At 32.5% G+C, this 13,372-nt stretch overlaps 1 protein-coding gene across 1 annotated transcript; it reads left to right on the top strand.

The window, feature by feature from the left end:
- The first annotated feature begins 5,533 nt into the window (after positions 1-5,533).
- LOC147078925 (trypsin-1-like) lies at positions 5,534-13,029 on the top strand. Its single transcript, XM_085955553.1, has 4 exons — positions 5,534-5,546; positions 7,591-7,786; positions 10,657-10,909; positions 12,736-13,029. The coding sequence occupies exons 1-4, from the start codon at positions 5,534-5,536 to the stop codon at positions 13,027-13,029; spliced, it is 756 nt and encodes a 251-aa protein (XP_085811679.1).
- Positions 13,030-13,372: the final 343 nt, after the last annotated feature.

The following is a 13,372-nucleotide window of genomic DNA, read 5'->3' as shown; positions in this document are numbered from 1 at the left end:
GGTTCAATAGTCCTGGCAACTACTCTGAACTTAGGACATTGTGAAGCTTTAGTCCCCTTTCCTGCCCAAAGAGCTACTGTAGCAAATAACTCCCCAGCATTTGTCACAGGGTGGAGAGCTCTCTATGTAATTATACTGCCTGTCCAGTTTTAAGTTGGAATCGATATTGACAATGAGTTAAATTAATGGCAAGTGAAGTTGGTACCTGGATTGACCAAGTCGGATATTATTATTGGAGCAGTCTTTGCTATAACTCATGAATTTTTCCGACCAACTAAAGCATTTTCGTTATATTAGTGCTTCAATCCAACTGATGAATTCTTGACCTTTTCGTTTCATAATATAAATAATCGTATGTATATATTTTTTAACCCGGCACAAATTGTCTGTAGGCTTAAAAAATATCCATTCCATTGACCATGACAACTTATGATCGATCGTATGGAGTTGTTCTATTTGTATATGAGGCGTCTAATTACAAAAAGCGACAAGTCCACAATTCGATATTTGCGGGAAACAACGTTTTTATGTTTCAAGCTCCAATTATTGGTTTTAATGTAAGATTATTTTTTCCGTTGTATTCTATGTCGAAATTAGAACCAAATGGCAATTTGTTTCAGCCGATAAACTCTTAAATGTAATAAATATAATTGGACATTGGATAAGCAAAATAAAATTGGACGTAGCGCTACTTGTACCTCACTTTTTAATTTATTCTGCATAAGGCACATATTTCCGTGGCACTGTCATAAGTTTACCAGATGCTACAGCATGGGAGATTCCATTTACAATAATGAACGTTCCCTCATTGGTTGCCTTAAATACGCGCAAAATCAACTAAGCTTTTAATAATATGAAACACGGACTTGGCGCTGTTTGGAATAAATTTCGACTTAAAATATTTTTTTTCGTAAGGTTTTGTCGCGTTTTGGAATTTATAGATCAATACGTATTGTGTAAAATTATACAAAGAATACGTGCGTATTTTTTCCTCGATTTTGATCAAATGTGGACTTATCGCTTTTTGGAATTAGACGCCCTATATGTAATACGATGAAAAAAATCTTTATTGTATAAGATAATTCATCATATTTTAATAGGATGAAGGCGAAAGTCATATGGCCTTGTAAAGGTCATCATCCTGATTATTAATCAACAACTGTGCATTAATTAAAGCATACGCCGGATTCGACAGCATCACCAGTGACATGATCTGCGCCGGTCGTCTGCGAGTCGCAGGTCAAGATGCCTACGAAGGAGACTCTGGCGACTCACTCACAGTTAATGGAGTGCTCATTGGAGCTACTTCATTCGGTAGAGGCTGTGGTAGTAAAAGATTCCCAGGAGTCTGAGCCAGAGTGCCATTCTTCAGACACTGGATTGACATCAAAATGACAAGCTTTCATTAAAATTTCCTTGATTTGCTTTCTGTAATATACCTATAACATAAAGCATATATTATTATCATACATTTTAATATCTGTACTTTATAATTAAGTTTTTGGTTCAATATTAACAATATTTACTAAAGTTTATTAGTAATATTTGCATTTGTATGCATTCTTATACTCGTACATTTATACATTTTTACTATTTAACAAGTTAGTGTATTTTTCTTGTTTTTCCTTTTTTCTGCATATCATAAAAAATAATTAACGCTTTGAGTGTTAATTCTATAATAATTTTTTAATAATATGTGAAATGAAACAAGAAATATTAAAAAAAACCTTGTTTATGCAATCAAAGATGAGGGCGTTTATCACCACAGAGATATTCCAACGCATTACTTGACCTCATAGTATAGTGGGTAAGGCTCTGGCTATTCATCCGGGGTCTCCGGGCTCGGAAAACTCGAAAATCAACATGCTGCTCTTACGTATTTCATAATATCTTACTAGGAAAAAATATTTGGTGGTAGTATCACCTGTCAACATTCTTAACTGCATTAATTTTTAATTTTATGACCTATTCTGGGAATTAACTGTAAAATACTAAATTCTTTTTCGATCTTTGTTCTTGTAAAACGATGTTTATAATTTTTTGTGACACATTTTTTTAAAATGATTGTTTGCAGACACTTTTTCAATTTTGAAAAAATCTAGCATTTTATTCTGCCATCTAGCTTATTTTCTCACCCTATCTGGAATTTTTTTTTGAATAATAATTGGCAACACTGGCCATTATTAATATATTATTATTCCTATTGTAGATATTAATCAATTTTCAAGATTTTTTCAGCTTTCAGATATACCGAATAATATATTAGATAGAGTTGTATTGTTGTTTTACCCGAGACAAAGATAAATGATATTGTTACTTTTATCGATATTTTTCAATGACAATTAATGTCATTGATATTTTTATCAATTTCGCCTGCATATTATGCATGTATTCAGATATAATCAATATTATGTAATCATATTATAAGGTAATTTCGAACCTATATAAACGAAAGCAAGGAATCAGTTACCATTGCATCAAGATGTTCCGTCTTACAGTGATTGCTTGTTTCTTAGTTTTCGCCAATGGTGAGTAATTTTTTTTATATATTATTATATTTATTTAAATATTTTATACGGGTAGAAGTTAAAGAAAAGTATACTGTAAAATAAAGCGTCTTCAATAACTTTTTACGAAGCAAACACGTGATGTCATATAGGTATTTGAATATTTTGAAGTCTACCCAATATTTTTTATTGCAAAATGACCTACGAAAAGTTAAACATTAATTGCCACTGCCGAATAGGTAGTATATCAAAAAAAAATTATTTGATCGTACGTGCTGAATTTATACAATACAAAAATAAAGAAAAATATTAATTTTTCTTTGATATCAAAGTGTAAAACATTTGTAAATGTGGCTTTTTTTAGGCGCTATTTTTCCTCTCGTACCCATGCAGGATGAAAGGATTGTTGGGGGTTCGCCTGCAAATATCACGGAGGCTCCTTACCAAGTAGCCCTTCTCGTTGATTATTATTTAGAGGATTATTACTCTTTATCTTGCGGAGGATCCATAATAAGTCGCACCGTCATTCTTACATCTGCCCATTGCTTCAATGCGTAAGTTATTCTGCGTCATTTATTACATCTGTAATCCTAATTTATATTATATATTGTATTGGAAATAACTTTATAATATATTTTGTGGTCACCTAGGACTGTCGCTTCTCAATGGCAAGTTTGCGCAGGATCCACCATATACTACGAATGCGCCCAAATGATTAATGCCAGCAGAATCATGCAGCATGAAAATTACCGCGACCATCATATGGAATATGACATAGGCTTAATGTTCCTGGAAACAGCTCTGAACTTAGGACCTAGTGTAGCTATAATCCCTCTTCCTGTCCAAGGAGCTATTGTAGCAGATAACTCCTCAGCATTTGTAACTGGATGGGGACTCCTCGTTGTAAGTACTATCTCTTTAGTTTTCATGTTGGCATATCGATATTAACAATGAGATCAATAATTAATGGAAAGTGAAGTTGGTAACTGCCTTGACTAAACTGAAAATTATTATTGGAACAGTCTTTTCTTTATCATGAATTTATCTGGCCAGCTACGTCGTTATTATTTTGGTACTTAAATCCCAGCATGTTTAGCATGTTAAATCTGATGTCAAATAGCTTTAATTAACTATTTCTTTTATACAACGAATAATTAACAAGATTTAAGAATGTACCATTCTAAATATTAAACATACATAATTTTGAAAAACACTTCTGAGAAAATAAATATTATAATCAATAGAAAAAATCTTTTCGGATTTTTTTGAATTTTTATTCGTTGAATAAAAGAAATAGTTAATTAAAAATTATTAGAAAATTCGAGTAAGTTACAACATGAATAATATTGTAGAGGTCCGTGACGTCGGTTAGTAGTAGGTACTTACTTTGATTTAATAAACAAAAACCGATTACAAATAGTAACCTAACAGGTATTAAGGGCCAATAGTTAAAATTTGTCGTAATTAGTATGTCACCTTGTAGCACAGTGAACAATGCGCACGGGGCGTAAACCCAAGAGATGCAGGTTTGATTCCTGCCGGGTGTCTTACTTTTTTCAAAAAGATTTTTTCTATTAGTTATAATACTTTATTTTCGCAGTAGTGTTTTTCAAAATTATGTGATTTTGTAAAAAAATCTGCAAAATATTCGCAAAAGTTAACTTTGGAAATGCATAAAAGATTCTCAATTAAGCCAGTCGTTTCTGGATGTTGTATTTTTTCATATTTTTTCCGTAGGCTGGAAAAAATACATCAATCCGGTTCAAAGTAGAGTATTTTCAAAGTATAGGTCAACAATTCTTAAACCGGCAATTTTTATTTTTAATCCTGGTTGCGGTCGGCAACATTCTGTTTCTTTTTTAACTTATTTTTGTAATTTTTACTCAGTAACAGTTTGTCGAATTCTCGAGATTCTCATTGATAATTTTAAAAGAAATCAGAATTCCTTTTTGGGCGATTCGAGATAAACCTTTTCTGACTATTTATCGAGAATAAATTTCACGATTACAACTAAGGAACAGACGATAACTTAAAAGAAAACGATTTTTTAGTATGGCGGATTGTATAGAAATATTGTATTTTAAGACGTGATACAACAAAAAAAATCTGTATCGTTTAAGATAAATCACGACTAGCTTTATGTGTGTGTAAATTTTTTGATGAACTGTAAAATATTTGTATTTTGGGGAGTGTATAATAGGTTTATATATATTTTTAATTTAACTTAACAGGAAAACGGCACCAGATCTGATGATTTGCAAAAGATTACAATCCCGATTGTCAATCAACAACTATGCATCAAAGCATACCGCGGTATCATAAAGATCACCAGTGATATGATGTGCGCTGGTCTTCTGGGAGTTGGAGGTCAAGATGCCTGCAAAGGAGACTCTGGCGGCCCACTCGCAATTAATGGAGTCCTCATGGGAGTCACTTCATTTGGTACAATATGCGGAAGTCCAAAACACCCAGGAGTATATTCCAGAGTACCATTCTTCAGAGACTGGATTGACACCAACATGAAAAACTTTCAATAAGATTTCCACGATTTTCTTTCTATAATATATCTAGAATATAAAGCATATTAGCATTTTGCTCTTTCACAAGTTAGTGTTTTTCTTCTTCTTTTTTGCCTCAATCAACTATCATCTCATTCCAACGTCATGGCTTTTAGTTTAGTAATTTGGTATTTTGATTAAAATATTTCAAGAGTGGAATGGTACTAAGCAATTTCTTGTTTATGAGAAGATCATTTCACATTTATATTTTAAATTAGGAAGATTTCAAAATTCTTGCCGAGCTTGTTCACAAGGCAAACCTTATTATAAAATAGCAAATATTCACAATTTAAACTCCATAAATAGGTAGTTTTTTTGTCACGAAAAATGGATGCATTTGCTCAACCTATTAGTTCCATACTCTGACCCCAAACACACATTAAATAACAATAGGTGCATTTGCCAGACCCAGGATACGAACCTGGGACTCACTATATTGTACGCCTTCTCGTAAGCTGCTTGGCCATCATGCGTACTTACAGTACATTTCAGAGTATTATTTATTACCTTGATGTTATGACCAACGTAATTATTGTATGATTTCCTGATCTAAATATTTTTGTGTATTTGCAGTAAAAAAGAAAAAATCAAAGGCTTGAAATTTTTACTTCTCTGTGCAGAGTTAGATTTAATTACTTAAAAAACGGTTTGGTAAATTATTATTGATTTGATATAAATAAAAAAGATTTCAAGCTAGGTATCCACATTTAATATTTTTATAAAAATCGATGTTTTTAAAAATAAATATTAAAACTACGAATTAGTCAAAAATCTCTACGATAAAACATAGAAGACTTAATAAACTAAATTTTAATAATAAATATGACTATAAAATATAATTGTAATAATAAGGTGGGGTCCTTTGACAAATTCACATTTTATTACCTTTTTTTACAATAATAAGTTTATCTTTGACTTAAAATAAAAAATATTTTTCTTTTTAATGTTTTCAGATACATATTTATTAATTAATACAATGCTTTGAGTTTCCCCATCTCCGACCGCCATGACCATAACCACTGGGGAATGCTTAAAGGAATGGCGTATTTCAAAAAAACACTTCCTTATTCTTAGGTCAATAATTATTATAAAGCAATCATTATTCGTAGGATGTTTATCACACTTGAATGGTCAAAGATATAGCTTATAATTAGTATCTTTATAATTATCTTCAAATGTGTTAATCTTGCCCATTTTTTGAATAAAAAAATGCCCAATTCTAGTCAAATTTGGGATCACAGAGATTATCAATATAATTTTTTATCGTAAATATTTCACTATAATAATGTCAATATAAATTAACCACTGCACATTTATGTACTGAAATATGACTATATTCTAAAACATTAGAGCGAGAGGTTTAAAAGTTACTATTACTATTTTACGTGATAAAATACTTTATGCGGTCATCAAATGTTTAAAATAAATATAAAGGATAATAAGACTTCAAAATTATATAAACACATTATCTACAACGTTTAAGGTATGTCCAGGATCATGCTTTGAAAATAGAACAAAAGCTCCATTTTGACCTACGCTGAGCATGTCCACCCATTGCGAAAGCAATTATTATTCATTAAGTTTCAGATGAAAATATGTTGGACATTTTTAACTCACAAACACTAGGTCAAAACTTTCATTCCACTATTAAAGCTTGATTAGATCTAATGACTTACAAGACAATTAATTAACTAAAAATATCTAACTGTTTACGTAATTATCAAACATATTAAAATTACTTAGATGCCGTATTATTTTAATTTTTTCTTGTCTTCCTCGAGAAAAAGACTAAAGATAATTAATTCTATTATCAAAAATTATTGATAAAAAATGATTTGAGCAATAGTGTTATTATCTAATAATTATTAGATTAATCCGAAATATAATCGAAATCAATGTAACAGTTGTCATTAAATCAAAAAGTTCCATCTTACAGTGATTGCTTGTTTTCTGGTCTTCGCTAATTGTAAGTTATTATTAGATAATTTATTATCTCTTTGAATATTTTAATAGGGTTTGCATTTAACAATGAATTTAAAGATATCGATAAAGTGAACACAATGTATTTTTTATAAGCCTGATTTGACATACACGAGAATAAAAATAGTGTCATGTAGGTAAGTATTTGAAGTTTTTAACTTTATTATTTCGTTATTGAGTAATGACCACAGAAAATTTGATCAATAATTATTGCTAGTAGCAAATAGTTGCGTATTGAATCCAGACAAACAACGCTCGAGATTTAAAATTTTTACAAACCGGAACGCTCAATAATTTTCCAAAAATAAACAAAGTTATCAAATTTTATGTATATTTTATAAAAATAAATGTGTTAGATTTTTTGCTACATGGCGTATCTCTAGCTCAGAGTTTCAAATTAATTTGAAGCAATAATTTTGAGTAACGATGCTCCGCTGCGTTCTGGTCCATTTTCATCACTGCAGACAATACAAAAACAAAGTAAAATATTCATTTATCCTCGATGCCAAAATACAAACATTAGAAAACATGACCATATTTTTTAGGCGCTGTCTTTCCCCGCGTCCCCATGCTCGATGGGAGGATTGTTGGTGGAGATCCTGCTAATATCACGGAGGCTCCTTACCAAGTAGCCCTGCTAAAAGAAAAGAAAGTGAATGACGAAAGTTATTTCATCCAGGATTGCGGAGGATCCATAATCAGCCTCACCGTTATTCTCACAGCTGCCCATTGCACTGATGGGTAAAAAAGCATTGATTATTTTAGTATAAAATAATTTTAACAAGCCAGGGTTAATATTATATTGACACCCCGGAAGTCCGGGTAGGGAGGGGAGTCGGGGCCGCACAGCCCGATCCGACCTCCGCGCTCAACTCTCCGGTCGACCGGGCGTCAATGACGCCCTGGTAGCATGCCGTTGGTCGATACGTGGGAGTCACACGACCAGCTTCCACCCTTCGACTAGCTCAGTGATGTAAATTGTTTAGGGCGGTCAATAGAAGCTGGGTTTTGTGTTTGGGTAGAGCACGTTCAGTGTAAGGTCAGGACTTGACAGTTGGGTAAATATAGGATGCCGGGATGATAAAAGTGATGAACGCACCAATTAATCGACGCAAAGGTCAACGGTTTCTATTATTGATTATAGTTCACAAAAAAAGGTACATACACAACACACAGGATACAATTATTAAGTTTACACAGTTTATAGAGTTACAGGCACATTTGAGATTAAAGGTTGGTCAAAGATTGCTAAATAATAATTAAATTTTTACGAGTCGATTCATTTATATTTTTTTTCACAGTGATCGCACGGCTACACTATTATTTATAGAAGAGTTATCTAAGTTAATTTCTCGATTTTTAAATTATCTAGACACCTCCGGGCGCCTTGTGTCGCCTATCAAATCGCAATTCGCGTCACTTAACCGCTACAAGAAGTCGGTACGTAGTAAACACGTGTTGACTAACCGGATAGATTCCTGTCGATACAGAAATCGTTTTAAAAGAAAGTAGGTAAACAGCACAAATTATATTTTTCACAAAGTCGACTCTAAGCGGGACACGAAGTCCGTCGCGTATCGCAGGCTTCCGCTTACTGACCTGGTCGTCATCACCACTGGTTATCTCCCCGTTTCAGCCGTATTGCTGTCCCTCTTAATCCACCCCTCAACCTAACCCCTCTCTATCACTCTCGCCTGCGGCGGGCACCTTCGTCCTTTACCCGCCGTGGGTTTTTTATGGCTAGAATTTCCGCCAGGAAGCCGTGTTACATGAATTCGGAGAATTGGGCTCAAAGGGAACAATATTAGGTATGGTTTTTGAAATATTCAAAAACGACTATAATTATTAATCCTACGTGACCAACCTTTATCTCAATCATCTAGTATTTTTTTACATTTTTAGTTAATAAATACAGAGCATTTTATCATCGAGCGGCGATAGACGGATATTTGGCTTAGCGGACTATAAGAAACATGAATGTGGCATCCATAGCTTCGCTCGTAATTTACTCTTAAGGGGTCCTCCATACACGTAGAAACGTGGAGGATCAATATAATATACCTACGGAATGGTTTTTTTTACGACAGTGTGTCTAATTATTTTCTGTGATTTTCTTTTACAATATTATTAGTCAATATTTTTTAAAGCGTATCCATAAGGCTTCAGTAATTTTTAATTCAGATTTTTAATACAATACGATGTTTAAATGTTTTTAAGTATTAATTATTAGATGATTTAATTTTTTTCGTAACATAAACCGAATTAGTATGATGGTTATGGCACCCACATCCTGAAACGGGCCCCCAAGGTGGAATCTTTGGGAGGCCCCTCTACTTATCGCTAAAAGGCAATGTTACCTGAAACAAACCTTTTACAAATGGTGTTCGAGGTAAAATTATTTGTATTAAGTGTAATTTTAGCGATTTTTTGTATTTTTGAAAATATCCAAGTAATTGAATGATGGAGTTGTCGAGTATCGACAAATAATAATCAAAAATTGTATCGTACTACCACATAATTTAGAATGTTAGTATTGCTGAAGTGAAATAGTGCCGCAGGTGACTTTTTTTTTACTATTAGAGTAAATTTTTAATGTGCGTTTATCTCACTTATCTGATCGATCCGCCACACCGGGCCCCTCCTAAGCCCGGGCTCCTAGGATAGAGCCCTGACAGCCTCCACCTTTGTGGGAGCCATGATGATGGTACATGGTCTTCCTCAGAATTATTACTGAAGCGGATTTGATAAAAAGACAGAACATGTTCCACTGCTATATGGACTGAAACAAAACTTATATATTATTACATTACATTAATTCATACAACAGTAGCCTCAAAAATTAGAATATTTATTATTGTTATATCAATTTGACCAACATTAAAAAACTAAACAATTATGTATGTACGTAACTTTGAAAAATATCAGAAACATGACATAGTCGAATGTATCTATTACATACATTCTACCTCAAGTATGAAGTGTTTTCAAGATTCTGGCGCGTTTTCAAAATCCACAGCATCTTTCGGATAAACATCAAGAAAGGAGTAGGTAATGATTTAAAAATCTTCCCTTGATATATTTCATGATGTTCTCATAATTACTGAGGATAATTTTAATATTCATTATTCAAATAAATTTTACCAATATATACAAGGACCTCAGAAACATATAGATTGGGACTCTAACTCACAAAAATAACTTTTAGAGTGCTCTAGCCTTTAGCTATCGATCCGTCTATGATTGATGTAAATTATTTCTATAAAATACATATTACCTGAGGTACCTACTTGTTTCAAATTCTGCCATTCGAAGGTGATCGGCTTTGTAATCACTTAAGATAAATGTAAGTACATACTTGAAATTATAACCGACGCCCAGCGTTGGTCAAGTTTATTATCGAAATTCTTGTTGAATACACACAACATTTTAAAATGTTCAAATGTCAAAATAAAATATTTTTTTTCTTTTTGGTGGACGATGCTACAGCCTAATTCCCGCCATGCTGTACTCCATTGCTTTCCGAAAGGCGTTCCAGTTGCCTACATCCTGTTATATGTATATAATCCTAAAATTATATATTATTAGTAATAATCTATTCTGTGGTCTTTCAGAACCATCCCTGCACAATGGAAAGTTCGTGCAGGATCTACCAATCACAACTCTGGCGGCCAAGTGGTTCAGGCAAAAAGAATCTTCCAACATGAAAATTACACGATTTTCAGTAATGATTGTGATATATGTTTGATGTTCTTAGAAACTGCTTTGAATTTAGGACCTGGTGTAGTTATCGCCACCCTTCCCAATCAAGGAACTACCGTACCAGATGGATCTGCAGCATTTGTCACTGGTTGGGGATATCTCTCAGTAAGTTTGGTGCCTTTTACCACGTTTTTATTAGCTCGTATTCTTGTTTGTCCAGTATAAATTTTTTGTTGTTTGTCCAAGATTTGTATTGGACGATTGAAGATTTTTAACTTCCCGACTAGCTAGACATTTGAAACTTTTAGAATATGTGTCGCTACATTTCAAAATCAGCCAAGTCCACCTAAGGTATTTTTGACTTTTTTGTGAATCGCTGAAAAACTACTGCTTTCTAACATTTCTGCATTATCAAAATGTGGAATTTATTAATTTTAAATATGTATTCTATACTCGAAATAATATAAACTTTCATCCTATGACTGTGTATTTGAGAAAACAAAAAGCTGTTTTTTTCCTATTCATATATTATGGACTTGGCTGATTTTTAAATCTAGCTACACATATATCAGAAAACGACGACAATGCATTCTTTTAATACTTTTAGCCATCTTTAAGCAGAATTGAATTCATTTTCAGTTAATTCTGTTCTGTATTGAAAGTTATTTGGGAAAAAATTCGTAAAAATTAAAACACTATTATTGGTTGCTAAGGGGGTTCTAGCAACTAAAATATTAATATATACGTGCGTTACTATGGAAATTAATATGAAATGTCAAAATGAGATTTCAGTATTCTATAATTATTCAGTATTTCTATCAAGTACACAAAAAAAAATATTTATTAATACATAGAAATGTCAAGTTTATATGATTGAACAGAAAATTTAGAAACGTGGTATGTAACAAGTTCTTTTTATCTTGTAATTATTAGTTTTTAAGTTGGCAACGATATTGGCATTCAGTTAAATGAATAGGAAGTGAAATTGGTAACAAACAGTCTTGACGTCCTTTTCAATGTCATCAACATCTTTTCTGTAGTAGTAGAGCGAAGAAACCTCATGTCAAATGTTTCAAGTCTCGAATAAGCTTGGTTTTTACGAAGATTGCAGCAATTTGAGTGTTAGGTTGTAATACCTAAAGTTTAAATAGTCTTGTTTTAAAATATCTTTAAAAAGTTAGCATTCATATATTGACGACAATAATATAAAAATGCCTTAACCGCCCACATGCCCAACGAAGGTAAAAATGGAGATTTTATGGTATTTTCAAAGCATCAGCCTGAACATTCCTTAAACGTTGTAGATAATCTATTTATATAATTTTGAAGCCTTATTGTCCTTTATATTTATTTTAAACATTTGATGGCTGCATAAAGTATTTTTATTAAATAAAACAGTATTCTTTTAAATCTCTCGATCTAATGTTTTAGAATATAGTCATATTTCACTACATTCATGTGCAGTGGTGTTAAAATTTTTTGGTTTTATTAATTTTTAAATGCATTTATAAAACTATTAGAAAAATTAATGTTAACATTATATAGTGAAATATTTACGATAAAGAATTATATTTTAAAATCTCTGTGATCCCAAATTTGAGAAAAATTAGGTGTTTTATTATTCAAAAAGTTGGCATGATCAACACATTTGAAGACAATTCTAAAGATACTGTTTATAAGCTATGTCTTTGACCATTCATATGTGATAAACATCTTACGAATAATGATTGTTGTATAATAATTATTGACCTAAGAATAAGGTAGTATTTTTTTGAAGTACGCCATTTCTATTGGCATTTTCCAGTGATTAAGCTACAACATACGGCCGTAGCCATAAATTGACAAACGATAAATGATGTAGGGAGTAACATAATTCAAATTCCATCAAGTACCTTCGGGCGATAGTAATAATATTGAAAGATAATTCATAAATAGCTTAACGTGTGTATTTTCTGGAGATTATAAAGGATTTTTATTATTAATCTCAACAGGAAGGAGGCAGCTCGACTATAGACTTGTACAAGGTCACAATCCCGATTGTCAACCAACAGCTGTATATCAACGCATACGTCCCTAGCACCTCCATCACCAGTAACATGATCTGCGCCGGTCGTCTGGGAATCGGAGGTCAAGATTCCTGCGGAGGAGACTCTGGTGGCCCACTCACAGTTGACGAAGTCCTCATTGGAGTCACCTCATTCGGTATAGGATGTGGCCAGGCAAAATACCCAGGAGTCTGGACGAGAGTACCGGCCTTCAGAAACTGGATTGACAGCAACATGTAGATCTTCCATTATGATTTCCATGATTTGCTTCATATAATGTACCTACAACTGAAACAATATTATCATAGATTTAATATGTGTACTTTACAACTAGTATTCAACTTTTTTGATATGTTTATTAGTAATAAATGCATTTTTATTATTTAACATGTTAGTGTTTCTTTTGTTTCAATAAACTATCTTTTCCCATGTAAATCTCCCATTAGGATTTCCATTATTTGTTTTAGTAATGTAACTACCAGATAACAGATAATACATATAATTCCAATAGTCTATATATACCAATACAGTAAATTTTGACGCAGGAAGTGTCCGACGAAAATGAACCACGCATTATAAACAT

This window comes from Rhyacophila brunnea, unplaced genomic scaffold, assembly GCF_057557595.1.
Source record: "Rhyacophila brunnea isolate RB1 unplaced genomic scaffold, BYU_Rbru_1.0 scaffold_10, whole genome shotgun sequence".
Lineage (NCBI taxonomy): Eukaryota > Metazoa > Arthropoda > Insecta > Trichoptera > Rhyacophilidae > Rhyacophila > Rhyacophila brunnea.
The sequence above is the reverse complement of the archived record's forward strand: the minus strand, read 5'-3'. Positions and strand labels throughout refer to the sequence as shown.

Excerpts from the sequence above, each read along its gene's own strand:
- LOC147078925 (XM_085955553.1), top strand. Across the intron at positions 7,787-10,656 it reads GCTGCCCATTGCACTGATGG|AACCATCCCTGCACAATGGA; the intron begins GTAAAAAAGCAT and ends GTGGTCTTTCAG. Across the intron at positions 10,910-12,735 it reads CTGGTTGGGGATATCTCTCA|GAAGGAGGCAGCTCGACTAT; the intron begins GTAAGTTTGGTG and ends TAATCTCAACAG.